A 27,526-nucleotide genomic window follows, 5' to 3' on the forward strand; every position below is an offset into this window, starting at 1 on the left:
ACACAGCACTTACAGAAATGGCTTGAATGTAGAGAACAGAAGCTAAATTCCCACTGGCTCAGGAAATATTTTATTCTTTATATTTTCATTAAAAAATAAACATAGGAAACAAAACCACAGAACACTTGTGTGATAGAAACAAATGCAGAAAGTCAGAGCATTGGCTGAAAGTGCATCATTAAGTCATGCCACCACGTCCCTGATCCCACCCTGTCCCCAAGCACGGAGTCAGCAGTAAGCTTGACGAGCAGCACTACGCGGAGCCCAGGCACTGCGGGGGCCAAGCCGATGGCGAAGGAGAGCCCGAGCTCCCGGAGATGCAGCGAGGCAGGAGACATGCTGAGGAGAGAGTGCTCCAGTGAGCCAGTGGGGTTCCCGGAGCAGACGGAGGATCACTAGCGTACAAGGATGTGGAGTTACGAGGTGGGGGAATGAAGAGCTGAGAACAAAGGGCAAAATGGAAGCCTGGATGTCACTCCAAAACGGCCCTGGAAGCAGAAAAACCCTAGATAAAAGGAAAATCAACACTATGAACTTGACTGAAAGGCTAACGTGGGTGCGCTGGACAGAGGGCTCTCCAGGGACGAACTCCAGTCACTCACCACCAAGATCTACAGGGATAGTAGCAATTGTGTCCCTACTTTCAGGGCCTCAGCCTCTGCAAGGTGACCTCCCCACCGGGATGGGGGCAAAGGCACCGCCACATCGCAGCAAGGCTCCGGCTGCCAGAAAATGCAGCACTTTACAGTTGGGTCTGTCAAGCTTTTTGAAGGAAATGCAATGTGATGAACCCTGAGCCCCCCTGATCAGGGCACAAACTCTGCAGACCTGCTTCTACACCAGGCAATGAGCTTTTCCCCTACCCTCTGCCCCCTGCAGCCTCAGGCTTTTGGATCTCAGTAGTTGACAGCTTGAATCTGTGACTCCTTTTGTGTGCAGACCCGTGAGGGACCTGCAGACGCAGCTACAGTGCAGGACCCCCTCCACATGCTCGCTCCGTTTGGCTCTGCGCTGCTGTGCGCTTGAGGAGCATGTTTAAACATTCACTATGTACAAGATGATTTGAAGCTGAAACATAAGAGCAGCTGGATTCACCCTCACGCATCCATGTGGCTGAGAGCAACCAGAGGACCTGTGTGGTCCTGCAGCGGCTGAACAGACCACCCAGTTGTATGTACATGTCCTTGGAAGCATTCACCAGGCTGGCTGGCGCCAAGGCTGGGGCATCTCTGCTCTGCCAATGGACACAGCCACAGGAACAGCAGAGAATGCAGCTTCTCCTGACCTACTTCCACCTTCTCCAGCTTCACACAGAGCCCCCGATTTCAAATGACTGCCGAGATAAAACGTTTATGCATATGCTCTAGTCAAAAGCAGCACAGAAAGCTGCTGTCCTGGTGCCTATTTCCACAGCATCCACAACTCTCAAGAACAGTCACTGCAAATCACTTGGGACTCTTCCTCTGGCTGAGACTCTTTAGGATATTCTTCTTTGTAAGCTCCCTCCGGATCACTTCTCCCGAAGGACGCAGACTCCAGCGTCACAACGCTGCATCCCCAGGGAGGTTACCACTTCCCAGTTGTCGATGATGGGATCGTAGCATTCAATGCTGCTCAGCAAGGAGTTTCCATCGTATCTGCGAGGACAGAAAGTTACGGGTGAGGGATACCGCTGAAGGAAGAGGTTGAGGTGTTCAGAGCCCTTCCTGGGAGGCTGGACAGCTGTGTACAGCAGGAACAGCCTCAAATAAACCCACTGCACGAGGCTCCCCTTTGCTGTCTGCTGCCGCTCTCCTGCCTATCTTGGCTCTGGACCATCATCCTGCCTATTTAGGTCAGAGGCGGTGAATGTGTGGGCTGTCTCCTCTCTCAAAGCTTGAAATATAAATGCGAGGAGAGGCCACCTGACAGGGCAGCGGGCTGTCACCTCAACTCGCTTGTTCCAGCAAACAGGCATGCAGGACATCTCCCTCTCCAGCCAGGGCAGCTGCTTACCCAGCGATTGCGTACAGCCGTCCCCGCAGCACAGTGGCCCCCACGTAGCAGCGTGGGGTTGTCATGCTTGTTACAGTTGTCCAGGAATCAGTGCGTATATTATAGGCTTCCACGGAGGAGAGATGTGCCGTCCCATCGAACCCACCAACGACATAAATGTGGTCATTCAGCAGAGCCACTCCAGCCCCTGGGGAAAGAGAAGACAGCACAGTTACACCCATGGGTGACACTGGCAGCACCGTGCCTGGGGCTCGCTGCTACAAGCCTCAACTAGGTCAGTTCCTCCCTCTTCAGAGGAGATTTTCTTATTCTTTGTCTCCAATACGATACGTGAAAACCTGTAACTCTAGGAAATGCTGCTGAACCTCTGGCATTCAGGGGACCGAGCAGCGCTGGGCAGCAGCCAGGGCAGCACCAGCAACAGGAGCTGGTCACTTCGGCTGAAGGACTCCCCGGCCCCTGAACAGACCAGCACCAGAGCTGCCGGCTGGGATTGTGTCCCCACACAGCCAGGTTTCTCTGGCTTTTCTGGCTCCCTGGTGTCACCCAGCCCCTGGCTGTAGCAAGGAGAATGACACTGTTCCATGTGAAGCTGGAAAAGGGATTTCTTTGACATTGCTCCTCTGGGAGGTGGGGAAATGAAAACTAGTGTCCACGACACGATCACAGAGGCGTAAGTGGCTGAAGCATCTGTCTGAGCAGCTGTTCTCACCTGCCCCAGTAAAAGCAATCAATAATACAGTTGGCCCAACTGGGAATTTATGGCAGTGGAAAATAAACCCCTGCCAGCCCCTGTTGCTCATCTGCAGCCCCCTCCAGTAAAGCACCAAAGAACAAAGTAAGATACGGATGCACTTCGTGGCCTCAGGTGCTCCTGCAACAGCTGCTGCTGTTTCGAGCGGAGTAAACCCCGTCAGGCTGTTACCACCAACACACAACTAACGCACTGATGAATACCCTGAAGGAAACGACCCACCCACCCTGCGGCTCTTGGGCACCCATCTGTTTCTTCCATAAACAGGGTATAAGAGACTTTCTGTTCCACTAAATGCAACCTCACTTTCACCGTCTGTCCTTGCCGAGAGCATCAAAACAGCTGGGAATGGCCAGGGTGCCCCCCTGGCCTCGCCAGTGGCTTCAGGAAGGACTTTGGCTGAGACCAGACCAAGGCCTAATCAGAGCAGTCGGGTCTAGCAATGCAATGTGGCCATGGTTTCTGAGGGGTGGGCTACCTCCAGAACCTGTCCTAAGAGATGAAGAGAAACAAGAAGGAGTCAACCTCTATGAATAAAGATTACTTTTAGTCCCCGTCTTTCTTAGAATTCAAAGACCCACATGCAGACAGGTCTAGAAAGAGTGTCAAAGCCTCGGGGCAAAAGAAGTCGTAGAATCCAAGGATGGATGGACTGGAACTGACAGCAGGATGGAGGTTGAAGTGCAACTGGTATGTAAGCTACTAGGAGTTTAGGGTGTTAGTACCGCAGAACAGCAGCACAAAAACCCAGGGCAAAAAATGTTCTTGGGCACCCCCCCGTTTCAGACCTCAGCGCTCCAGGTCACAGCCCCGAGGAAGGAACCTGGCTTGTTCCTGCTCACTTGTGGCACCGAGAAGCCCGCTGCGTGGGCCAGGGCACTGCTACCCAAAGCCTCCGAGTCTCATGGGAAGCCAGCACGGACCTGGGAAATGATTCTTATAAAAGGCTTTTCCCTTGAACTCTTTGCTTTTGGTTTTGCCCAAAGCAATCTTCTTTGGTACACACAACAGAGCCCCCGGGGAAAGCCATCTCAGCCTTAGGCTTTCTAGAGATCTGGGGACAGGTCTCACCTGTTGCCTCTGACATGGGAAAACACACAGATTTTATCACATCCTTGTCTGTGGGGGTCCTTCTGGATGTGGAAAGTGATCAACTTGTAAACCAAATCCATTCTTGGCACATGGGAAACACTTTCCAACCCACACTTAACAGGAATAGCCCTGTCACAGGGGTAAATATTTAAAGCTTGGGGTTTTGGTGAATGCTGCTGCAGGCACAAGAAAGTTTACATGTTTTTAGAAGAGTGACCAGTTTTAATTGAGTAACCAGCACTTGTCCCTAAACAAGAACACTGCAGCAGAGAACAAACAGAAACAACGATGCCTGGGCTAACTGTAAAGGACATTTATTGAAAGAACTAGAGAAAAAGCAACTTCAGAAGGGTTTTGAAAGAGAGTCTGTCAGCACAGCAGAGCTGCTCCATCGAGAACGACAAAGCTGTGGAGGCACTGAGCATCCTGCCCACCCACACACGGCTGAGCAAGGCCCTGGCTGCTCGCTGGCACGGCCATGGAGACCTGGGGCAGGTGGCCCGAGGCACAGTGCAATAGCAGAGGGCCAGCACATGAGCACACAGGAGCTGTACAAGCCCCAACTCATTTGAGAAATGAAGGAGAGCCGAGACAAAGTTACTCCAAAAATTTTTCTTCTAGATACCGCTGCCAAACCTAAAGCTCAGATAGGGCACCAAGCAGGAAAGACAAACTAAGAGTTGGTGGGGGGTAATTAATGCATAATGGCACCATGTTTCCAGTCATTAGTGTATGACTGTTGCAGCGTGACGTTGCTCTGGCTGCTCTCTACTGCCCGAGGAGCTGATGCCCAGCATTTCCTAGGGCGCAGGAGAAGGAGGGTCTGCCAGAGCCCTCCTGCCTTTGCCATGTCCTGCGCAGCTGACAAGTGCTGACTTGGCAAACCGTCCCACTCTCTTGCACTATGGTCTGTGCTTTGTTCCATGCTAGCTTCTCTCCAAGCCGTGCACTGTTCCTAGTTATGGAAGTCACATAAGACTTCCTCTCCCTCTCTGTAACCTATAAACCCCCGCTACATTCCTCTGTACACATCTTAGCATGGGATGGAGACATCAGGCATGTGAAAATTAATCTCTCTCTTGGGGAGTTGAGTCAGCATGTCCTAAAATCATCCCTTCTCAAAGGCAAACCACCCGCTGGGTGAGCCAGCATCCTGCAGGGCAGCAGGACAAGCCAGCAGTGACTGCTTCCTCAGTGCAGTCCAAAACATTTTGACCTCAAGGCACTCCGGGCTCTTACCTGAGCGCTTAGTGGCCATTGGGGTGACATTTGTCCAGTGTCCAGTGTGGGGATCATACCTCTCTACAGAATTCAGTATGTTCAGCCCATCATAGCCACCTGAAACAAAATACAGGAGCAAACCATGGGTCTGACTTCCAGAAAATGTTTTCTGTGTAGAGAGCAGTGACATGCCTGTTCATCCTTAGTACAGCGTTGCACTGCCATCAGCCCAGCTCCCAGCACACCGGGGTGGCAGGACAAGGAGGATCTCCGCAGCTCGCAATGCCAGAGCGGAGCCAGCTCAGAGCAAGCACAGGCTGCGCTGGGAGAGCATCACCTCTCCAGACCAGTGCAGCCAGGGTAGCACCGCACTGCCCAGAGCTGCCTCCAAGCCTGCTGATGCCACTGCTGATGCCACTGCTGATGCCACTGCTGCTAAAGCCAGTGTTCAGCTTCCAGACCTGGTGCTGGCTCAGGGTCCCTATGCTGCGGCTGCCAGCTGACACTACGAGGCTCCACAGCGTGGGCTGGGATGTCTCACAGAGCTCCTTCACAAGAGGATACCAAGAAATCTCATTGTGCAGCATGAGCAAAGGAGCAGCGTCCCGGCATCTGCCTCAGGGGACTGCATGGGAGGAATCTGGGAGAGGGAGACAAGACCCATATACCGGTGTCCAGTATCTGTGACTCCCCAGGAACGGGACTGCAACAGATGTGGGTACAGCACTGGGTCTGCCTTTTCTGGGGCCCAGAAGGAGTATCCACAGAACAAATTTACTGAAGCCTTCAGAGAGATTTGCCCTCTAGCACTCTCACCGTATTCACAGCTGGTGTGGGTCTCTGAAAATGAAATGGGTGCTACAGAAAGGAGCAGAGAGCTGAGGACACATTTCTGGAGTGCTACAGCCACCGTTGCTTCATGTGGGGCAGATGCACCCTACGTCCTGTGACTATCTGCTTCATCTCTGGGGCATTTCAGCCACTGCCCATCCCTGCAAACCTCAGCAGGCACTGCTCATCCCCCACGCTTCAGCTGTCCCTCAAATGTAGCCTGATTGCGGCCAATTTGCTTCTGACAGTATTTACTGTAGTTAATGGCAGCTCCAGCCTGAGCCATTGCGATGGTAACGGTGAGAAGAGGCTGCGTTCCTTGGCAGAGCTGTGCAGTGCCCAGCGCAGGAAAATTAAGTCTTCTCTTCTAACCGGGACATGACATAGTTGGTGCTTCTCACAGACAGCATCTGCACTGCCATTTCTGTGAAAAGCAAGTGTTGCAGAACGCCTAGAGGTCCCAAGGGCACCTACCGAGGCAGTAGATAACTCCGTTAGCCACAACAAGCCCCGCTCCTTCCCGCGCCGTCTGCATGTCTCCCAGCATACTCCACTGGTCAATGTTCGGGTCGTATCGTTCCATACTGGTGTGACGTCGGCTTCCATCAAACCCACCGGAAACATAGATCATGTCTGCAAGGTTAGACAGAGGTTGGACTCAGCGAGTCAAGTATCAAGCATGCACATGGAGCGAGCCTACAACTCCGACTGCAAAATACAGAAACAACTACAGATCCTGGCACATTCGGAGCCAAGAGAGACCCAGCCTCCTCATCCTACCTCACGGCATTAGCCTGCTCGGACCCAACAAACTAAACAAACATAAAACCCAGGTGACCCTTAAATCTGCTTCTTGTTGATGGATGAAACACAACACGGACACCCCATTTATTCTTCTCATGCTGCAGAACCTGCTGAAACACTGCTGTGCCCAGACCCTGCCTGTCACCAGCATCCTGTCAGCACCTCCCTGAAGCAAATGCTTACAAGGCAGTAAACACACAGGGCAACAGGAAAGAAGATCCAGAAGATAGATCTGGATCATTGAGATCAGTCCCTTATCCTGGATAACCTAATTCATGCAATGCTTTCACAAATCTGTTATCTTCCAAGCAGCTGCATTTTTAAGAGAACTTTAATTAGCATAGATTATTAACAATCTAAATGAATAATATTTAACCAATACTAATTATTAAGAAGATATTGTAATATAAGCATTAAAGCACAGAATATTCATTAGAGTAATTTTAATGGCTAGGAAACTTCCTCTCTTTCCACACCGACTTTTGCCTGGCTTGCTTATAACCATTTGTTCTTATTCAATTCTTATATTGCCCATTTTTTTCTCATGCCAAGTTAAACTCATAGAAAACAATCATATCCCCTCTTGGCCTTTGCTTTGCCAGCATAAGCAAGCTGAAGTGTTCTAGTTTGCTCAGTAATTTTCTTCTTCCAAGTCTGTCCTAAGAACCCTTCTCTGCACGGGCTCCGGTTTCAGCCTCTCCCCAGCGCTGGGTGGTTATTGCTGTTCGTGGTGCCTGCGCTCAGTAACACACACCACCTTCACCACCCCGAGAGCTTCCCACTCCATAATCCCCCAGGGTTCCTTTCCCTCGATGCACAGACACATGCCGTAGGAATGAAGCGGAGGCAGCTCCTCTCAGGATAAGTGGGCAAGTTTTCCATTTCTGCATCCAAATGACGAGAAGCCAGAATTTCAGACTCCCCTCCTCCCTCGGAGCCATCCCACTCTGCACACACCAGCTTAGGGCATTTCAGCACAAGAACTGAACTGTTCTGCGCTGTCAGTACGGTGACAGGACATACCTCCCAGGGTTGTGGCTCCTGCCAGCCCTCGCCGTACGTTCATCGGCGCCACAGAGTACCAGATACCATCCTCATCTGATGTATAATCCAAGCACTCCACTGAGCTGAGACGAGAACGACCATCGTACCCCCCAATCACATAAATCCGGTCATGCAGGGACACTGTAGCAACGTAGCGCCTCTTGCGGGTGATACTCTAAAGCAGTGAAAAGAATAAAAAAAGTCAAGAAAAGGAAATAACACTGATGCACGGAGACTGACTGCTGCTCTTCTATCCTCTTTTGGAAAATAGCCCACTACTGCAGAGGCAAACAGCACTACGGATTTAAAGGATACAGCCCTGGCTAAAACGCCTAACGACTGCGTTTGCCTTCCTCTGCCTGTACTCTGTCTCTGCCATGTTCTCTTCTCACAGCCACGTCTCTTTGCACTAAAATATCTTGCATTAAATGTAATTTATCTTATGGCGCTACTGAATCTTTGATGCATCTTGGAGGTTGGTGTGCCCTCCCGCTGGCTCCCTGCGGAGACTGGTAATGGGAAAATGTGGAGACTCAGAAGAGTCTTTTGATGAAAATACCTGAAGTTTTTAGCGTCCAAAAAAGAACCGAATTTTGGGACACGAGGTGATGCAGGGTCTTCTGTGATTAGCAATATTGAAGAAGAGGCAACTCTCCACCATTTCACACAAGATAAAGGTGATTTTAAATTTGGGTAGAAATAGTTCTCAGTGCAGGAATTCTCTCTGCCTTTCTGTCTCCCATTATGCTCAGAAACAATGAAACCAGACAGATTGTGCAGCCTGCCTGAGAGCAGGACTGATTATACTAATCCTATTGACATTTCAATTACCATCACTAACCTTAAAGCTTAACACCTCTTCAATAAGAAACACGAGAGTTCTCACTCCCACAACAAAGCTGTGGGTCTCTGCAGGCTCGTCTGATTAGAAATATGACAACCACCTCTTATACAAAGCTTACTTAGCAAATCTGCAAACGTGAAGTGGTTTCAGCATTCACTACGTAAACCCCAGCAACTATGAAGAACTTTACGTCAGAAATTTCAAGCAGAACGCCCAAAGACAGACAGCCCAAGGAGGAAGGTTATACAGCTGACACTACAGGATCAGCATTTGATCACAGCCTGTTCAACCCAGTGGTGGTCAAAAATGGTCCCTTACTGGCAAGAAACTCCACTCCTGGGTTTTGGGGTCATATTTCTCCACAACATCAATAGGTGACTGCTGGCTGCCGAAGCCGCCGATCACAAGCAGGACTTCATTAGCTCCTAGAGTAAAGAGGGAGAGCAAAGTCAAGTCAATCACTTCACAACCAAAGGGTCACCTCAAGGGAATCACCTGAAGAAACACTGAGCCTTCCTTGGTGCAACAAGCAGCCTCTGAATCCCTGTTCTGATCACTGCTCTGAAGCGGCACCTGACCTGGGCAGGAGCCACCCGGGGTCCCTCTGTCCTCAGCGGGGGGAAGAGAGAGAAGCTCTGCCAGGGTGGTGGCAGAGCAGGGTGAGCTCAGGTGGTAGGAGCTGTCTGCCCCTTCCTCCTAGTGGGACTCTGAGAAGGCAAGTTGGCTAAGTTAGGTGCTGAAGTTGGCTTGATAATATCTTCTTTAGTATTCTTTCCGCATTTTTTTTTCCAAACCTCTTACCACCCCATGAAAGCTGAAGGAGGATGCCTGCTTCGCTGCAGCCTCCTCACAAAACAGGGCCTTCTCCCTTCGTTTGCAAATGGCATCCAGAGCAGAAGACACCTTTGTTAGCCATTTCACTCAGAAACAAGTGAAAAATTAATGAAATATTTGCAAAGGAATTGCCTGTTAAATCTTATGTATTTTATTTCAAAGTTGCCTTTCCTCTACTTTCTTTTCTCTGAGATTGTCCCTGAATTTTTCTTATTTTCTCCCTGAGAGTTAAATAAGACTTGTGACCTGGAGAGTATTAACTTCCCTTGTAATGACTGCCTTAGTGGTAGGTTTCTATCATCGTTTTAAAAATAGATGAGCATCCCCTGAATCCTTTGGGCCCTTTCTGCAACAGGAAGTTTTACTGGAGTTTAGAAATGTCCAGCTTTTCATTGCAGAAGGACTGAACACTGAGCAACAAAGATTTAACAAGACACTGTCACAAAGCAAAACAGCTTCCAGATGAAGGAGAATAATATAAAAAAATAACCGGGAAGGATTCACAAAAGACATCCAAGAACAATTTGGAAAGCTTCTTGTACAGTATGGCAGCTGAAAGTGCAACCATGTCAGTTTATCCCATACAAAATTAATACACAACTTAATCACAGTTGATAAGTGGCACATGGTAAGAGCACTGCTGATAGCAGATGGCACTGAATCAATTAAAACAGGTAGGGCTGAATCCAGAAGATGAACCTTAGCAATAAGGTGCACAGCTTTTGCCTGTATAATTAACCAATAAAACAGTTTTGTGATGTCTCCTTTATCAATCAGGTGAAGCACTTCAACTAAGAGCAAAATGAAACGTGTCTCTAAAATGACAGGTTGAGCTGAGCTGCATGTCACTGAGACCCATGTTGGATGTTCCCAGAAAAACAGGAGCCATCTGTGGCCTGGACTATGCTGGAGGTCACACCACATCACAACAACATTCCCTTCAGGCAAAAAAAAATCTAATCAACGTTTCTCTCTGACAAACGTAATTTACCCTCCTGCTTTAGTGGATAAACTGTATTCTGTTCCTTAAAACAGCGTTAATAACAGGAAATGGCCATGAAGCGTTTTTCAGGGCCGTCCCCGCTGCACAAGCAACGGCACTGGAGAACACGCAGCGGGGTTCGCTTGCCCGAAGAGCAGCCAACGCTGGCACCGATGGCAGCGCCCCATGAGCGCGCCCATGGTAAGGGCATGGCAGAGAGAGGGAGTCTGAAGATGAGAGAAGGCGTGTCAGGTGAGGAACGGCCACAGTCACGAAGAAGCCAGAACAACACTTTTCCTTCTTCTGCAGGTCATTCCTACTGTTTATGTTGCTCTCAATTGCTTACAGCCCTAAGTCAAGCATTTTTGCAAAAATTCAGTGACTGTGCTTGGTAGGAGAAATCATGATTTGATGACACCAAACTGAGTGGGCAAGTGGACGCTTCGGAAGGGAGAGCCACCCTGCAGGAAGACCTGGACAGGCTGGAAGAGCAGGCTAACAAGAACCGTGTAAAGTTCAACTAGGACAAATGTAAGGTCTTGCACCTGGGAAAGCATAATCCAGGCGTGCAGCACAGACTAGGATCTATCCAGCTGGGGAGCAGCTCTGCAGAAAGGGACCTGGGGGTCCTGGTGGACAACAAGCTCAATGCCAGTGACCAGTGTGATGCTGCAGCAAAGAAACCCAACGGGATGCTGGGCTGCATCAACAAGGGCATCAGCAGCAGAGACAAAGAAGTCATTATCCCACTCTACTCAGCGCTGGTCAGGCCACATCTGGAATATGGTGTTCGGTTTTGGTCCCCGCTATGCAAAAAAGCTGTGGACAGGCTGGAGAGGGTCCAGAGAAGGGCGACAAAGATGATGAAAGGACTGGGAAGCTGCAGTATGAGGAAAGGCTGAGAGAACTGGGTTTGCTCAGCATTGAGAAAAGAAGGCTCAGGGGAGACCTTATCGCCATGTTCCGGTATTTAAAGGGTGGCTCCAAAGAAGACAGAGCCTCTGTTTTTACAAGGCGTGACACGGAAAAGATGAGGGGTGATGGGTACAAGTTACTCCTTGGGGATTCTGATCGGATACAAGAGGAATATTTTTGACAATGAGAACAATCAGCCGTTGGAATAATTTCCCCAGTGAAGTGGTGGATTCCCCAACATTAGACACTTAAGATTCAGCTGGACAGGGTAGGGTGCTGGGCCACCTTGTCTAGACTGTGCCTTTGCCAAGAAAGGTTGGACGAGGTGGTCCTTGAGGTTCCTTCCAGCAGGGATTCTGTGATTTATTTGCCTTAACAAGAGCAGGGAGAAAAAAAAAAAAAATTCCTCTGAAAGGAAAGAGGGGCCTCTCCATCTCCCTCCTTGTGCTTCCCCCTCTGAGATTCCCTCTTGAAAACTCAGGTTTAGTGTAACACACACAGCTGTCTCCCACCTTGCAGCTCATTTTGTTTCTGACACTGATACCTGCCTTTCTGGACAGGAAGAAACTCCTCCCGCACTTCTCGGACAGCTGCACGCTGAGGCAAACATATCTGGAGGCACCAACAACTCAGGAAACTGGTTTTATGGTTATAACAGAGGCTTGGGATTAAAGGCAACCAACTGGCCCTCACATTGCCACTAAGGAATTGTGCTCTGAAAAAATGTCACTCTGTCTCTTGCTCCAGTCCCCTTTCTGTACCACCGGGGACTGTGGATTGATAAGTTACTGCTGTGAAGCACTTCAATGCGATTACAAGGCACTAGACATGGCGTATAACACAATACCTGCCAACGCCCCAGACCTCCTCAGTGTCCTCTCCTTTGCTGCTCACCTAGACGTGCTCTTGTCCTGGGTCCTTGCATCTGACTCCGGAGCTCGGGCCGAAGATGAAATTTCTTTGCTTCATCTACGAGGTCTCTGCACTGCAGGCTGCATCGTATAAACGGCTGGGGAAAAACATGAGTCACTGGTACAGAATCACAGAATCGCCTAGGTTGGAAGGGACCTTTAAGATCATCTAGTCCAACCTTAAAAAAACCAAAAACAAAAAACCACCAACCCTAAACCATATTCCCGAGCACCATGTCAACTCGTCTTTTGAGTATCTCCAGGGATGGTGCCTCAACCACCTCCCTGGGCAGCCCATTCCAATGCCTGATAACCCTTTCAGTGAAGAAATTTTTCCTAATATCCAACCTGAACCTCCCCTGGCACAACTTGAGGCTGTTTCCTCTAGTCCTATCGCCTGTGACCTGGGAGAAGAGACCGACCCCCCCTGGCTACACCCTCCTCTCAGGGAGTTGTAGAGAGCGAGAAGGTCTCCCCTCAGCCTCCTCTTCTCTAGACTGAACAACCCCAGCTCCCTCAGCCTCTCCTCATAAGACTTATTCTCCAGACCCCGCACCAGCTCCGTTGCCCTTCTCTGGACCCACTCCAGCACCTCAATGTCTTTTTTGTGGTGAGGGGCCCAAAACTGGACACACACTCGAGGTGGGGCCTCACCAGTGCCAAGTACAGGGGGACAATCACCTCCCGAGTCCTACTCCCCATGCTGTTCCTGATACAGGCCAGGATGCTGTTGGCCTTCTTGGCCACCTGGGCACACTGCTGGCTCACGTTCAGCCCACAGTCGACCAACACCCCCAGGTCCTTTTCTGCCAGGCAGCTCCAACCACTCTGCCCCCAGCCTGTAGCGCTGCAGGGGGTTGGTGTGACCCAAGGGCAGGACCCAGCACTTGGCCTTGTTGAACCTCATCCCATTGGTCTCAGCCCATTGATCCAGCCTGTCCAGATCCCTCAGCAAGACCTTTCTACCCTCCAGCAGGTCGACACTCCCACCCAACTTGGTGTCATCTGCAAATTTACTGAGGGTGCACTTGATCCCCTCGTCCAGACCGTTGATGAAGATGTTAAAGAGAACCGGCCCCAGTACCCAGCCCTGGGGGACACCACTCGTGACCGGCTGCTAACTTGATTTAACTCCATTCACCACCACTCTCTGGGCCCTGCCTTCAGCCAGTTTTTAACCCAGTGGAGAATATTCTCATCCAAGCCACGGGCAGCCAGTTTCTCCAGGAGGATACTGTGGGACACTGTATCGAAGGCCTTCCTAAAGTCCAGGTAAACAACATCCACCGCCTTTCCTTCATCCACCAAGCAGGTCACTTTGTCATAGGAGATCAGGTTTGTCAAGCAGGACCTGCCTCTCATGAACCCGTGCTGGCTGGGCCTGATCACATGCAATGTATTGCAATACATGCAATGTATTTTAAGATCCCTCATAAGAACTCTCCTAAAACCAACTCTCATCAGTTCAGACAGCATTAAAATGACTTTGGGCAGGCTCTGGCACGGTGTACATCAGGAAATGCAAAGTCAACTTAAGACTGGACTGCAGCGAGATGGTTCTCGCCGATATGGCTCAGTTCTCACGCAAAGTCTGTCACTGCAGGTTCCATAATCATAGAATCATAGAATCGTCCAGGTTGGAAGAGACCCTTGGGATCATCGAGTCCAACCATCTACCCTACTCTACAAAGTTCTCCCCTACACCATATCCCCCAACACCACATCTAAACGGCTCTTAAACACATCCAGGGATGGTGACTCAACCCCCTCCCTGGGCAGCCTGTTCCAATGCCCGACCACTCGTTCTGTGAAAAATTCTTTCCTAATGTTCAGTCTAAACCTACCCTGTTGGAGCTTGAAGCCATTCCCTCTCGTTCTGTCATTAACTACCTGTGCGAAGAGACCAGCACCAACCTCTCTACAGTGTCCTTTCAAGTAGTTGTAGAGAGTGATGAGGTCTCCCCTCAGCCTCCTCTTCCTCATACTAAACAGTCCCAGCTCCTTCAACCGCTCTTCATAGGATTTGTTTTCCAGGCCCTTCACCAGCTTCGTTGCCCTCCTCTGCACTCGCTCCAGCACCTCGATATCTCTCTTGGATTGAGGTGCCCAAAACTGGACACAATACTCCAGGTGTGGCCTCACCAGTGCTGAGTACAGGGGGACAGTCACCTCCCTACTTCTGCTGCTCACGCTATTTCTAATACAAGCCAGGATGCCGTTGGCTTTCTTGGCCACCTGGGCACACTGCCGGCTCGTATTCAGACGCTTGTCAATTAGAACCCCCAGGTCTCTTTCTTCCAGGCAGCTTTCCAGCCACATTTCCCCAAGCCTGTAGCGCTGCTTGGGGTTATTGTGGCCCAAGTGCAGAACCTGGCACTTGCCCTTGTTGAAACTCATACCATTGATGTTGGCCCAATGATCCAATCTATCTAAGTCTCTCTGCAGAGCTTCCCTATCCTACATAATGAAAATAACTATATTGGAAAACTAAGGAAAAGCCACTTCTGCTACATTTATGCCAGTAGAAGTATGTCTGAGAAGAGGGACCAAAAGTCAGACTACATGTGAAATCAGTTTGGCTGGATGTGCCCCATGTAACTCTCAGCATGCACCTGCCATTAAAGAAGAAACAAGGAGCACAACGAACAAAGCAGTTTAGCTGGATCCATTAGCTTGATCCTGTGCAAACGGGATGTGGAGCTATGAAGAGACTGCGGGTCTTCTTTAGAAGAAGCAGGGGGCACTGCAGCCCAAGGACAGCCTCATCTCCTCCTTGCATAATGCCATGGAATTCCCCTCCCTGGCTGAGGGGTCCCTGGACCAACCTCCCCTGAACGATCAGCATTCAGTCCCCGTTGGTTGGTTGGGGCTATGTGCTGCTGCAATAAGTTAAGATTTATTTTTACAAGTTCTTGGTGCTTGTGCAAGAAGGCCAGGGTGTTCAGAGCAGATGATGCCACACAGGGCCAACAGTCTCCTTGCTGCCCTGAGATGATGATGTTCCACTGTTGTGTGTCACTTCCAGACCGGAGAGGCCATTCTGCACAGTAAGAAAGCTGAGACCCTGTAGACACACTGCCTTAGGCTGGTTTTGGAACACATCTAATTGCTTTGGTACCAGTCCCTTTCACGTAACCTTCTAATTTAATTTCATGTGGACCATTAACAATTTGACTAAATATATTTTAGCTCTGGCACAACTGAACTGCCTGTTGGCTACCCTTATTTAAGAATATCCGTTAAAAGGCAGCTGTATCACATTAGAGATGAATGTTGCTAAATAAGCCATTTCTCTGCGTGGAGAGGACTGTCACTTGACATTCAGCAACCTGTCAGGTGACAAGGGCTGGAACCACTGATCACCTCACCACCATCAAACCAGAATGCTGCTTTGAACTTCTCTGTGCCTTCCTGCCAAACCTTGCACGGGGTCAGCATCACTTACTGTTTGGAATTAAACTTCCATCGCAAAAGCTTAATTATCTCTTATCATCATCCCCATTTTGGTTTGCTTCTGCAACACCCCAGCCACAAAAAGCAGCAGCAATAGACATGGCTCTGACTTGTGTGTTGATCCCAGACCTACACAGCTGCTGGCCTCATTCAAGGGGACACATTTGCCACCTGCACCTAAAAGAACTTCTGAGGAGGCATTTCCCACCTGGGATCACACACCAGCAGCCTTCGGCCTAGAGGAGAGACCTGCTAGCGCTTATGAATGGAAGGCAGGAAGCATTTGTTAGAAAACTGTAACAGGTGACAACAGAAAGGTGCTGTGTGTATGTGTTACTGGATAATGGCACTGGACAGGGTGCGCTCCCAGCGGAACAGGAGGGTGCTGTAGCTGCTGGCACAGCAAACGACGTCTGAGAAAATCAGTGGGTGCTGCAGCTGAACGGGGACAACTCCATACTGTCAGCGTCAAACAGCATCAGCCGAGAGAGCAGCTACTAACGTGTCCTGTTAGGACAGGAGGCATCTAACCCGGGACATGGCAACCACACACAGCTCCCAGCCGTTCCGTGCCCACGGACCCGGCTGCCAATACCTCGGTGTCGATGACGTCTGTGATGTAGCGGGGGGTGAGAAGCGGCATGCGCACGTACTGCAGCAGCTCTGGCAGCGAGGCTTCCCGCTCCTTTTTCGAGTGCTTCACCCAGTTTATAACGGCCTCGAAAACTGGCTCTTCAGAGTCCACCTGGAAAGAGACGCATGCTGATGAGACTGCGGGACAGCGTTTCAGCAACTGCTGTGGAACAGACAACTTCCAGGCTGCTGACACTGCTCACAGCTAGCAAGGGAGCGGGACATTTCAAGTAAAAGTCTGTTATGGAAATTTCCATGAGCTGTATTTACAAGCACTATGAAATTTCCTCATTTTATTTTCCTTAGAACTGCATTTGTTTTTTCTTTACAGCTAAGATCAACAAGTGCCAGAAAAGCGAGCTTTCTAGTTCGCAGCAGAGCCAGGCGCTGGGAGCCACCGCTCGCGAGGGAGCCCTGTGACAGGCGGGGACTCGCGGGGCAGCTCCCCTGACTTCTCAGCGGAGCAGGAATCACCGTCCTGCAAAATGCAAAGTACCATCATAAAGATGATCAGAATCACATTCTTTTTTATGTCTAACCCCTTGCACCGCCCCTTTAACACCCAAGCCATATCAGATACATTTAAGATTTTTTTATTTCAATCCACATTTAAGAAACTATAAACAATTGGATTGCAGAGTGGAGAACCTCAGGGTGCGAATGGTACTGTTCTGACTAGTTTATTTCTCTCTCCACCTAGGACCAGCGCATGCTGGTGCTTACACCACTTCCAGAGATTACTGACTAAAGCATCTAAATTTGATACTTCTAGAGAACCTCAAGTGCTTTAGACATATATTATTTATGCTTGGTTTTCTTTTTGCAGGTCTTCAGATCATCCAATGCAAAAGCAAATCAGACATGAATTTATTATCATGAGGTCTGTTAGCTGTTATTAAATATGAAGATAAAAGGAGATACTGTATAAGAGGACTGAGCCTTCCCACCGATATCTGACTGGTCCACTTTGAAGTTCAGTTTGAAGCTGTCTGTTGCAGAATGTTTGGAAGCAGGGAGCCACAGAGGTTAATTACATAAGGCAATTCTTCCAAGTCATTGATTTATATTTGTTACAGTGTAATTTAAAATGGCCTCTTTCTATTTGGATTACAGGGAAAGGACAATTAGAGCTCACAAAAGGAGAGCAGTGTACTTTATTGTTTCCAATTTTCCCCACCTCCTCTTTAAATGCAATAATCCCACATCGTTTTATTCCCTCCTGAACTGACTGTCCTCTAACACATTTAACAGTTTTGGTGTTCCTGAAATCATTTGTTTCCTGATAAACAGAAATAGATAAATAGATAGATAAACACTAAACTAAAGATAGATAAACACTCAACACAGCATCACAGTGAGCACCTGCCATTATACTTCTGGAGCAGCCAGGGGATTTTCCGAGGGTGCTCCCTCAGTACCCTCTGACACAGCACGTCACCCTGCGCTGGGGCATGGTGCTGGATTTGCTCCCTTCCCCTCCTTAAGGTATTGGGAACGGACACCCTCCTGAGCGTGTGCAGGGCCCGAATCAGCCCTCCCAATCCACAGTGAATTTTACTTTGCCTGTGTGGATCATCTCATTAGTGTGCCTGGGTCATTCTCAAGTTCCTCATTATTTCCTCCTCGCTGTCCAGAAGCATTATGTCAGTATTCACCACTACCCACATAAGCTCAAACCCTCACAGCATTAAAGCTGGGGGTTGTTAAACACCAAACACACTCAACCTTTCTCCACTGCTGATCTCAGCCTGTGCCAGGGTCTTTCACTGCTGCCTCGTACGCTCTTTGTCGAGCAGACTTATGAGAGGATGGCAGCTTGGCTAAAGGCCGCTTTCAAGGCATACATCAAGAATTCTCCTCTGGCTACCCCCACATTGGCTTTTCAGGAATTTCACCAGAGGTACCACTTACACAGATTTGCTTCTGAGAGCTCGTGTTACTGTGAACTCTGAACAGTGATTGCTTCAATCACTTAGAACAGAAGCAAACATCAACTCTTGACAAAGTCTATCTCAATAAAAAAACCAAGTCCCCTCCCCATTACCAAGGAACGTTCAACTTCAATTCTCAAGAACACACATACTTTTTTCCAAATTTTCTATGAGTATTTGACAGGTTTCAGCCAAATAGTAAATCCTCCAGAAACCAACCTTAAGGGAACAAAATCTGCATATAACTCCCTGGAGTCAGACTACCCTGCACCATCATGCATTCTGCTGCTTGTAAAAGTAGAGGACACCCAAATGCCTGGGATGACACATGCATTCCTTATGCTGCTGAGTAGCATGTGAAGGTCTACAAATAGAAGTTAAAGTCTTGAGGGTATTTCTGAAATGTAGGCATTGAGACAACGTGTCTTTGTAACCTCTGAAAGCTCCTCTGGGGAAAGAAGGAGAACAAGAACTCTGCAGAGGTAATTACCGGTGATTACAGGAAATGCCTGTGCAACAACAAATTCTTACATAGAAGTTATATGTTACTGATCAATTTCAGATTACATGGCTAAAAAATTATAATAAGCTTCTTGGAAATTAAATTTCAAATTCAGGAACTGTGTGAGAAGTCCACCCTAGAAGTACGGACTAATTTCTGACTGGTTTCAACTTCAATGCTTGCACAGTAACGGTACTTTTCAGGTTTTACCTGAATTTCATCACACTTGATGAGCTTTTCAACCTCTTCTTGATTTAAGAGGATAAACTCTTCATGCTGAACCACCTCTGGAAAATGTTTCTGGCTGAAGACCTCTGCAGCTTGCATTAGATCAACACAATTGTGTGTCTCAGCAAAATCCCGAATGCCCAAACAATTTGATGGATCCAGCTGGCTTTCTAGAAACTCACAGCAAGCTTGTTTCACACCTACGGAAAATTGGAGGGGTGAATGAGCACTGCACGCTTACTATCAATGCACTGCTTTGGAAAGGGCTTCAGAAAAGAAAGTTCTGAACAACAACAAAAATCCAACTCAAATGACAAGCCTAAAAATACTACAGAAACACACACATGCATATATTTCTTTGGAGGGATGTGAAAACACTAAGCAGCAGGCCATGTGTTTGGGCTGTTTCGATCTCTGCCTATTCTATTTAAACACAAATGTTAAATAAATCTGATACTAGGAAAAGACTCAAATGTGAGTTGTACTCAGCTTCACGGATTATAAACAAAAAATGTATATGCTAGTAGATATGGCTACCAGATTTATAGGTTTTCTCCAATGTCTATTTTGGTAGTTGCCTGGGATTTGGGATAACTGCCTGGGTTAGCTCCATAGGTGCATGTGCAATGACATCAGCCAGTTTGTTACGACCCAGACATGCTACGATGGCAAGTCAAATGACATCAAGGATTTGCTTATAAGTTGACTGAGCTGTAACATTTATGTGCTATACAGCCCACAATTCCTCCTGGGAATTCTCACGCAGAAATACAGTAGCCCAAAGTATGGAACAACAACCTGTTTTACCATCTTTTTTCTCCACCCAAGTCAGTTCCTCTACCAATGAGATCACAGCACACAAGACAACAGAAGTTTGACATAAGTACTTATAAAATATCATGACTCCCACAATCTGTCTTCCATTCACAGAAAGTCAGACAAACCAAATTTCTGAACAGCAGAGATTGTGCAATTTGTGCTGATACCTGGCAATTACCTTTCAGCTGAAGCAGACATGCTGCTGGGAGCAATTCCTGGACGTTTTCTACTGTCACGTGAACAGTTTCTGTATATACAAAGTCTAGCAGGATTTCCATGGTGGAGGCTGTCAGTCCCTGGATATCTACATAGGGCTTATCTTTCTCCGATAGCTGTAAGTCAGAAGGGAGAAAAAGGTTTATTTTTCAGTAATGTGACTACAAAGCCAACAATACTCAGCAGTTTTTAAAAATGTGATCTGTCAGAGAGGTTTCAACAGAGATTTTCACTAACAGAATAACGGGAAGGAGGGAACTTCCCTACAGAATTCACTTACAGGGTGAGTAAAAGAGACAAAGTTCATTATGGATCAGGTCAACAGCGAAACTGCGTTGTAGAACGAGGAAACTGAGATTAGAGACAGTAGAAATTACATGCGTCATTTGTGTGGGAACTAATCTCTCTCCTCCATGCAGTAACTCCCAGCTTTACTACAAGGAACAGTCCAGGGGGATTCCTCCCTGGGCTGGATGTGTACGTCACGCTGCAGTTTACACAGAATCACAGAACAGTTTGGGTTGGAATGGACCTTCAAAGACCATCCAGTGCCACCCCCTGCCCTGGGCAGGGACACCTCCCACCAGACCACGTTGCTCCAAGCCCCCTCCAACCTGGCCTTGAACCCCTCCAGGGATGGGGCAGCCACAGCTTCTCTGGGCAACCTGGGCCAGGCTCTCACCACCCTCACAGCAAACAAGTTCTTCCCCACATCTCAGCTCAATCTCCCCTCTTTCAGTGTCAAACCCTTCCCCCTCCTCCTATGGCTCCCCTCCCTGATCCAGAGTCCCTCCCCAGCTTTCCTGGAGACCCTTTAAGGACTGGAAGGGGCTCTAAGGTCTCCCCGGAGCCTTCTCTTCTCCAGGCTGAACCCCCCCCAACTCTCTCAGCCTGTCCTCACAGCAGAGGGGCTCCAGCCCTCCCAGCATCTCCGTGGCCTCCTCTGGCCCCGCTCCAACAGGTCCATGTTCTTCCGCTGTTGGTGGCCCCAGAGTAGAGCAGAGGGGCAGAATCCCGCCCCCGCCCTGCTGGCCACACTGCTGGGGATGCAGCCCAGGGTGCGGGGGGCTTTCTGGGCTGCCAGCCCACGTTGCCGGCTTATGGCCAGCTTTTCATCAACCAACACCCCCAAGTCCTTCTCAGCAAAGCTGCTCTCCATCCATTCTCCGTCCAGCCTGGATTTGTGCTTGGGACTGCTTCACCTCAACACTCCACTCTAAAACCAAACCAAATAAGAATCTTTCCTAACTGTTCAATTCCTGATCCATTCTGAAAGCTTATGGTGAAGGTCCCCAAAAAGAATGACTATAGGCCAGGAAGTTCCAAGTTAAAAGGTAGCATGTAGGTTTAGCTTAAATACTTGAAAGTAAAATGATACTACATACAGTGATGGTACTTATGCAATCCCAACTTTGTCCTCTGACCATTTTATCACTTCTAAGATATATGATTTTGGAATAATTATTTTTTCCAAGGAATGTTACCCTCTCAACAGTCAATGTTTGGCAACAGTAAATTCTGCGAACGCACCCAATTTGCACCTCTATAGGTATAAAATTGAGATTACATTTCACAAAGCTGATGCTTTGTAGTTTAATGCATCCATCACAAAGCTGCTGGCACAGCATCCGATGATTCATGAACAATGGATTAGCAGGTGGACTCACTAATCACACCCCACACGTAGCTGCACACTCTTGTCAGCATAAAGGGACCTCAACATAAGGATGTCTCCATGCAGCACGCTGCAAACACAACCCTTTCCCCCCCCAGCTTTTGAAGAAGCAGTCAGCATCAGTGCAAGCACAATTCGGATAAAAGCCCTTGACTTTTCTTGCCAAGAATGAGACCAAAGTTGGCTACTGACAGATTGAGCAGAGACTCGGTGAACAGAAAGCAGGATCAAAGCATGATCACTTGGCTTAGAATCTGCCACAGTTGGGGAGAAAGGAGATGATATGGAAGTAGAGAAAATAAGAGCAGTCAAGGATATTCCTACAGAGGCATTCGATGACACAGCACCAGAAGGGAAGAAATGTCTCTGCTGAGACCGAACCATTTCTATGATGCAGAGAGATACACTTCACAGGAGAGAAAGAAGCACAGGAGGTAATGGTGAAACGTGAAGGAATCTGAGGGAAGAGGCTTTTCAAGTCTGTTGACACAGTGAACAAACTTTATGGCATCCAGAGTCAGAAAGGAACAGCAAATTACCTTGTCTGACCTGCTGTATGACAGGCCATGCATGGCATGTAGGAGCTAAAACGAGTTCCTAACTTGGGCTAGACAAAACATTCCCAAACCAAGACTAAGCTGTTTGGTAAAACAGATAAAGGACACAGATGTCACCAAAGGTCAGAAGCAAACAGACAAGATAATTATATGATTCCAACAAGCAAATGGAGATGTAGGTCATACATATACTTAAAAGAAAGAGGACAAGAAGTTACAAACATCTATTGACAGGAGATTGCAAGGGCATCAGATCTCCTGGGAATGGATTACGCTGCTCAGGCAGAAGCTGTAGATGTTTGTTCTTCACAGATGGACCTGGAGCTGGTAAAGAAGCTCCTATCCCTACAACCAATATTCAACAATCAATAATCAGCCATGCACATAGTCTCTTCATACTGTTGACCAAAACACAAAACCATGGGGACAACACTAACACTATGGAGATGACCACCTCCTGCTTCCCTCCTACTTCTGCTGCACTCCACCACTTGGTTGTTATTTGGTTCACACTTTACTCACATGCTAAGATTGCTTGGAAGGAAGAAAATGAACAAGTACCTTCACACAATATATGTGATGCAGAATAACTTGGGATCCTAGTGTCATACCTTAAAGAAGGATCACAGAGTGGAGACAACTTGACTGTGAACATCCCATGGAGACTGAGCCGCAAGCCCCAGCCTGCACACGCAGTGTTGGAGAACTGCACACAGTGCTGGGTGCTGTGCTGCTGGGACAGAGTCCCTCTTTCATCAATACAGCCATATATTTAGACTCTGAAGCAACGCAAAATTAGGGTCAATGATAATCAAAACACAGCAGCTTTCCTTTCACGGGTGTTTAACGGTATGAGACACATCTCTGGATCTCTGCTGTTAAAATTCCAGTATAGTTTCTCCCTTTGCTGTTTAATATCAGAGTTCTGCTAACCAGCAGGAAGTAAAGCAATAAGGGATTGATACTCCCTAATACAAGCACATTTCTAACATATCATAAAAAGTATGCATCAGTACAGATCCAGAAATCAACTGGAGCATCCAGGAAAACACATTCCCGTAGTTAAAGAGAATCATTTGGAGCCATTGGGAGTTTTACCCCAGGATGTGCAAATTGCCTTCACTAATGCAGATACACAAAAGTATATTGTAATAAACCCCTCCAATTTCTTCTTACCTATAGAGGAAAAGAAATACTGGCATGACTGCTAACATGACTGCTAACATGTGGCTCACTGCATTCTGGAAGGTGTTCACAGTACAGTGAAGATGACCATGTAAGAGCCTGGAAACAGAAGCTGTTTATTTTCAGAATAAGAATAATATTTCTCCATGTTCTAGGGGAAAAAAAACCCCTTCAATTTCTAGAACATACCCTCAAAGAGAAGACAGACTAGTTTCTTTCTGAGGTGGATACAATGATCAGCTCTTAACAATCCGAAGTTATACTAACTTGTCCAAACAAAGACAGAAATGCCAGTGCAAAACTAGGATCTGAGGGAGCATTTGCTAAAATTGCTCTTATATTTCACTACAGGGAAGAACCCTGCAGGTAAAACTGACGGCCGTTTCAGTTTTCCCACACTACTCAGCACATGGGCAGAGAAAAGTGTTGTCAAAAGCCAGGGGTTGAACAGGTGATGAGTGGCTTCTCTTCATTCTGGAAAATGGGAACAGAAAATGGGGAGAAATCAATACTAAGTAAGACTGAGAACTTTTAAAAGTAAATGTTAAAGTCAGAAGTGAGAGAAGAAAGAAAACTAGAGACACAGGGATTGGCAAACACAGTTCTTTATGATGATAATCTCCGATGACAGTCTCGGTGCTACACCGGCCACACACAGATGTAACTTCACGAATGACAGCGGGCACAACCCAGGCATCATTTCTGAACAAAGCCCTGCACAGGCCAAGCCTGACAACGGCCACACACTACAACGAGCCAAGCAGCCCCCAGATTCGCAGGAGGCAGGTGAGGAAAGGCAAAGGAACCCTCGCGGAGACTGTTAGTCCATTACACAACCCAGCATTTTGAGTTCCCTCGAGTTACAGCCACGGCCAAAACACGCTGCACCCACAAGTGTTTGGAGAGCAACCAAACGCTCTCCCTTTACACTCACCAACATACTTGTCACTGACACACAGAGGAAGCAGGTCCACTTTGAGGCTTACCAAGCTGTCATTTCCTGGAAAGAATGCTCTCCCACAAACACTCAGTAATTGCGTGTGCCGCTTGGCAGGTTTGTCATTTTTGGGTTTCCATATGAAAAAGCAAATTTGGAAGAAATATAAACTAAGCAAAAGAAGTAAAACTCTTAAAAGCAGTGGCAATTTGGGAGCACGGGAGATCGAGCAGCCATGCCCACTCGGCACTGGATGCGCTTTTTTTTCTAGGAATAATTACATCTATGAATTAAGGTCACTAAAGAAGGAAGGAGAGATGATCTCAGCTTAAATGCAAGGTAGATGCAGCCTTTGTCAGCAGCCACAAAGAATGTTCTGTAGCACACAGAGCGATCGGGTCTCCGTAGACTGCCTCGATAAAGTCCAGGAAGTCAAAAGCATTGACAGGAACGTAGACAGGAACACAAAGAAGCAGGGACAGCCTGCTATACTGCTGTGCACCTTGAAGCTATTGGGAAACTTCAGCCTCCAGGGACTGAATTTGCTTTCTGTATTTTTTTTTTTTAATTACGTTTCCTTTGTGCAGAGAAAGAGCATAAACTTGCCAAATTTAAAAATTCCATGAAGACACGAACAGAAAATATATTGTTATGTGGTCAGTCCACGTATGTCTATTTTTGGTTGCTTTGCAAAGGACTATGAAGACTAAGACACCTGCGCACCCGAGACAGCACTGAAAGCAGCAGGCACACGGACAGCTCTGCCAACAGTGCTCAGTGCTGGATAAAACAAAGCAGGAGATTATTCTCTCCTGCAAGGATTACTGGGCTAGCAGGAATAACTTTATGACCTTTGAGCTACTTAGTATTTTTTCTCCCTAATGGGGAAGTTGCTAGCATAAGGGAAGCATCTTCTGTAAGAAAAAGCCACAAAGATTGATTCAAACTTACACAAGAGAAAGCCAGGCAAAACATCTTATATTTAACAATATGAAGTGCTAGCTTTAGCTCAAATATAACCTTTCAGTGATTCAGAAAGACCAGCATGCAGGTAGTGTGCATCAATACAGTAAGTTCTGTGAGAGCAAAGGTGCTCAGCCCAGCGCAGCAGCAGGGGCTGACGGCCCCCCCCAGCCCAGTGCCAGAGGTTACATCCCCCGTGAGAGCAAGAGCACAACCCAGCACATACCAGCTGATCAGCCAGTGTGCAACAGAGACCAGAACGTGAGTTAAAATCCCTTCATTTCAGGGCTGCCTTAATTCACCACCCGGTGACACACACCACAGCTCACACAGCTCTGCATTGGGGCTGGTACCCTCGGCGAGAAAAATGCCCAGAAGCATGAAGACCATAAACCACTGCTACAAAAATCAGTAAATGTATCAGAGCCTGCCTGTTTGCCAGCTCAGCCTGGCAGCTCTCTGGTGCACAGGTTGGTCACACAGCTGACAATGATTCAGACCACGGTCCCAACTGCAACCTCTAATTCCCACCATGCATGACAAATGGTCTCCATGAGAAGATGTAGAATCACCATGAGGGGATCCAGGGCCACCAGGAGAAGATCCAGAGGGCTCCAGGCCCACCATGAGGGGATCCTGGGCAAGTATGAGGACCTCCAGAGAGGCTCAGGGCCACCACGGGGGGGATCTAGAGCCACCATGGGAGGATCCAGAGCCACCACGGGGGGAATCTAGTGCTGCCACGGCGGGATCCTGGGTCACCACAAAGGGACCCAGGGCCACCGTGAGAGGATCAAGGCCCAGCTGCTGAGCAGCTTGACAGAGACCAGCCCAAGCACTGGGCAGCCCTGCCTCCTCCACCCACAAAGCACCCAGGCCCGGCAGCAGCCCGCGGTCTCGGGGTGCACCGACCTCGCTGGTGAACATGGCGCAGAAGTAGTCGCTGCAGGCAGCCAGGACGATGCGGTGGGCCGGGAAGTCCTTGTGCTCCACGCGGAGGGTGACGTCGCAGAGCGTGTTGCTCTTCCGCAGGGCGTTCATGGCGTTGAGGATGGACTTGGCGTGCGAGTTGGTCATGATGTCCTTGGGGGGGGCCATGGCGCCCGGCACCTGCGGGCACAGCCAGCACGGCCACATGTCACGGCCCGCCCGCCGCGCCGCCAGGGGGCGCCCTCCCGCCGCGCCGCGCCGCCCCTCCCTCTCTCCCTCCCTCCCTCCCTCCCTGCCCCGCCCGGGCCGCCCCCGCCCCGCGCCGCCCCGGCGGCCACAGGCCGTCCGCAGCTCCGAGGTCCCGCAGCCCCGCGGTCCCGCTTCTCCCCCCCCGCCCCCAGCCCCGGAAGGCGGCGGCGGCTCTCGCCCGGGGCGGCCCGACCGCACTCACCGCCGCGGGGAGAGGTCCCGGCCCGCGCACCTCACCGCCCCCCCGCCCTTCCCTCTCCCCGCGCGGTGCGCTCTGATGACGTCATTGCGCCGCACCGAGGCTCCGCGCTACCCCGCCCCCGGGAGCCTCTCGGTTGCCAGGCAACGGGCTCTGGCCGCCGCCTGGGCCTGGGCAGGCCCTGCCGCCCCCCCCGGTCCCGGCCTCCGCGGCGCAGCGGGGCGGCTCGGCCAAGCCTTCCCGCACAGAAGCGGTGCCGAGCGTCACCCCGCACCGGAAGGGGCGGCTGGGTCTTGCTTAGGTCTGGGGAAGTTCGAGAAGACCCACGGTCTCCTGGGGTGCATTAAACAGAGTGTGGGCAGCAGGTGGAGGGAGGTCATCCTCCCCCTCTGCCCTGCTCTGGTGAGGCCACACCTAGAGTACTGTGTCCAGTTTTGGGTCCCCCAGTTCAAGACAGACAGTGAATTACTGGAGAGAGTCCAGTGGAGCCCTATGAAGATGCTCAGGGGCTGGAGCATCTCTGTGCTGAGGAAAGGCTGAGGGACCTGGGGCTGTTCAGCTGGAGAAGAGCAGCCTGAGAGGGGATCTCATGGATGCTGAGCAATAGCTAAAGGGCAGGGGGCAAGAGGATGGGGCCAGACTCTTCCCAGTGGTGCCCGGGGACAGGACAAGGGGCAACGGGCACAAACTGGGACACGGGAAATTCACAGAATCACAGAATGATATGTGATTCTGTGATACCGTCTCAACATGAGGAAAAACTTTGTTACTGTGAGGGTGGCAGAGCCCTGGAAGAGGCTGCCCAGAGAGGGTGTGGAGTCT

The 27,526-nt window shown here is 49.1% G+C and overlaps 1 protein-coding gene across 1 annotated transcript; it reads right to left on the reverse strand.

Moving 5' to 3' along the window:
• Positions 1–49: 49 nt before the first annotated feature.
• Positions 50–26,792, reverse strand: KLHL12 (kelch like family member 12). The gene is given in 13 exon segments (XM_074163319.1): positions 50–1,637; positions 1,996–2,182; positions 5,081–5,179; positions 6,368–6,526; positions 7,721–7,916; positions 8,904–9,010; positions 12,211–12,325; positions 16,276–16,425; positions 18,957–19,174; positions 19,972–20,125; positions 26,239–26,436; positions 26,708–26,749; positions 26,751–26,792. Coding segments are annotated over 13 exon segments (1,794 nt in total). The 3' UTR covers positions 50–1,510.
• Positions 26,793–27,526: the final 734 nt, after the last annotated feature.

This window comes from Numenius arquata, chromosome 24 (genome assembly GCF_964106895.1).
Source record: "Numenius arquata chromosome 24, bNumArq3.hap1.1, whole genome shotgun sequence".
Lineage (NCBI taxonomy): Eukaryota > Metazoa > Chordata > Aves > Charadriiformes > Scolopacidae > Numenius > Numenius arquata.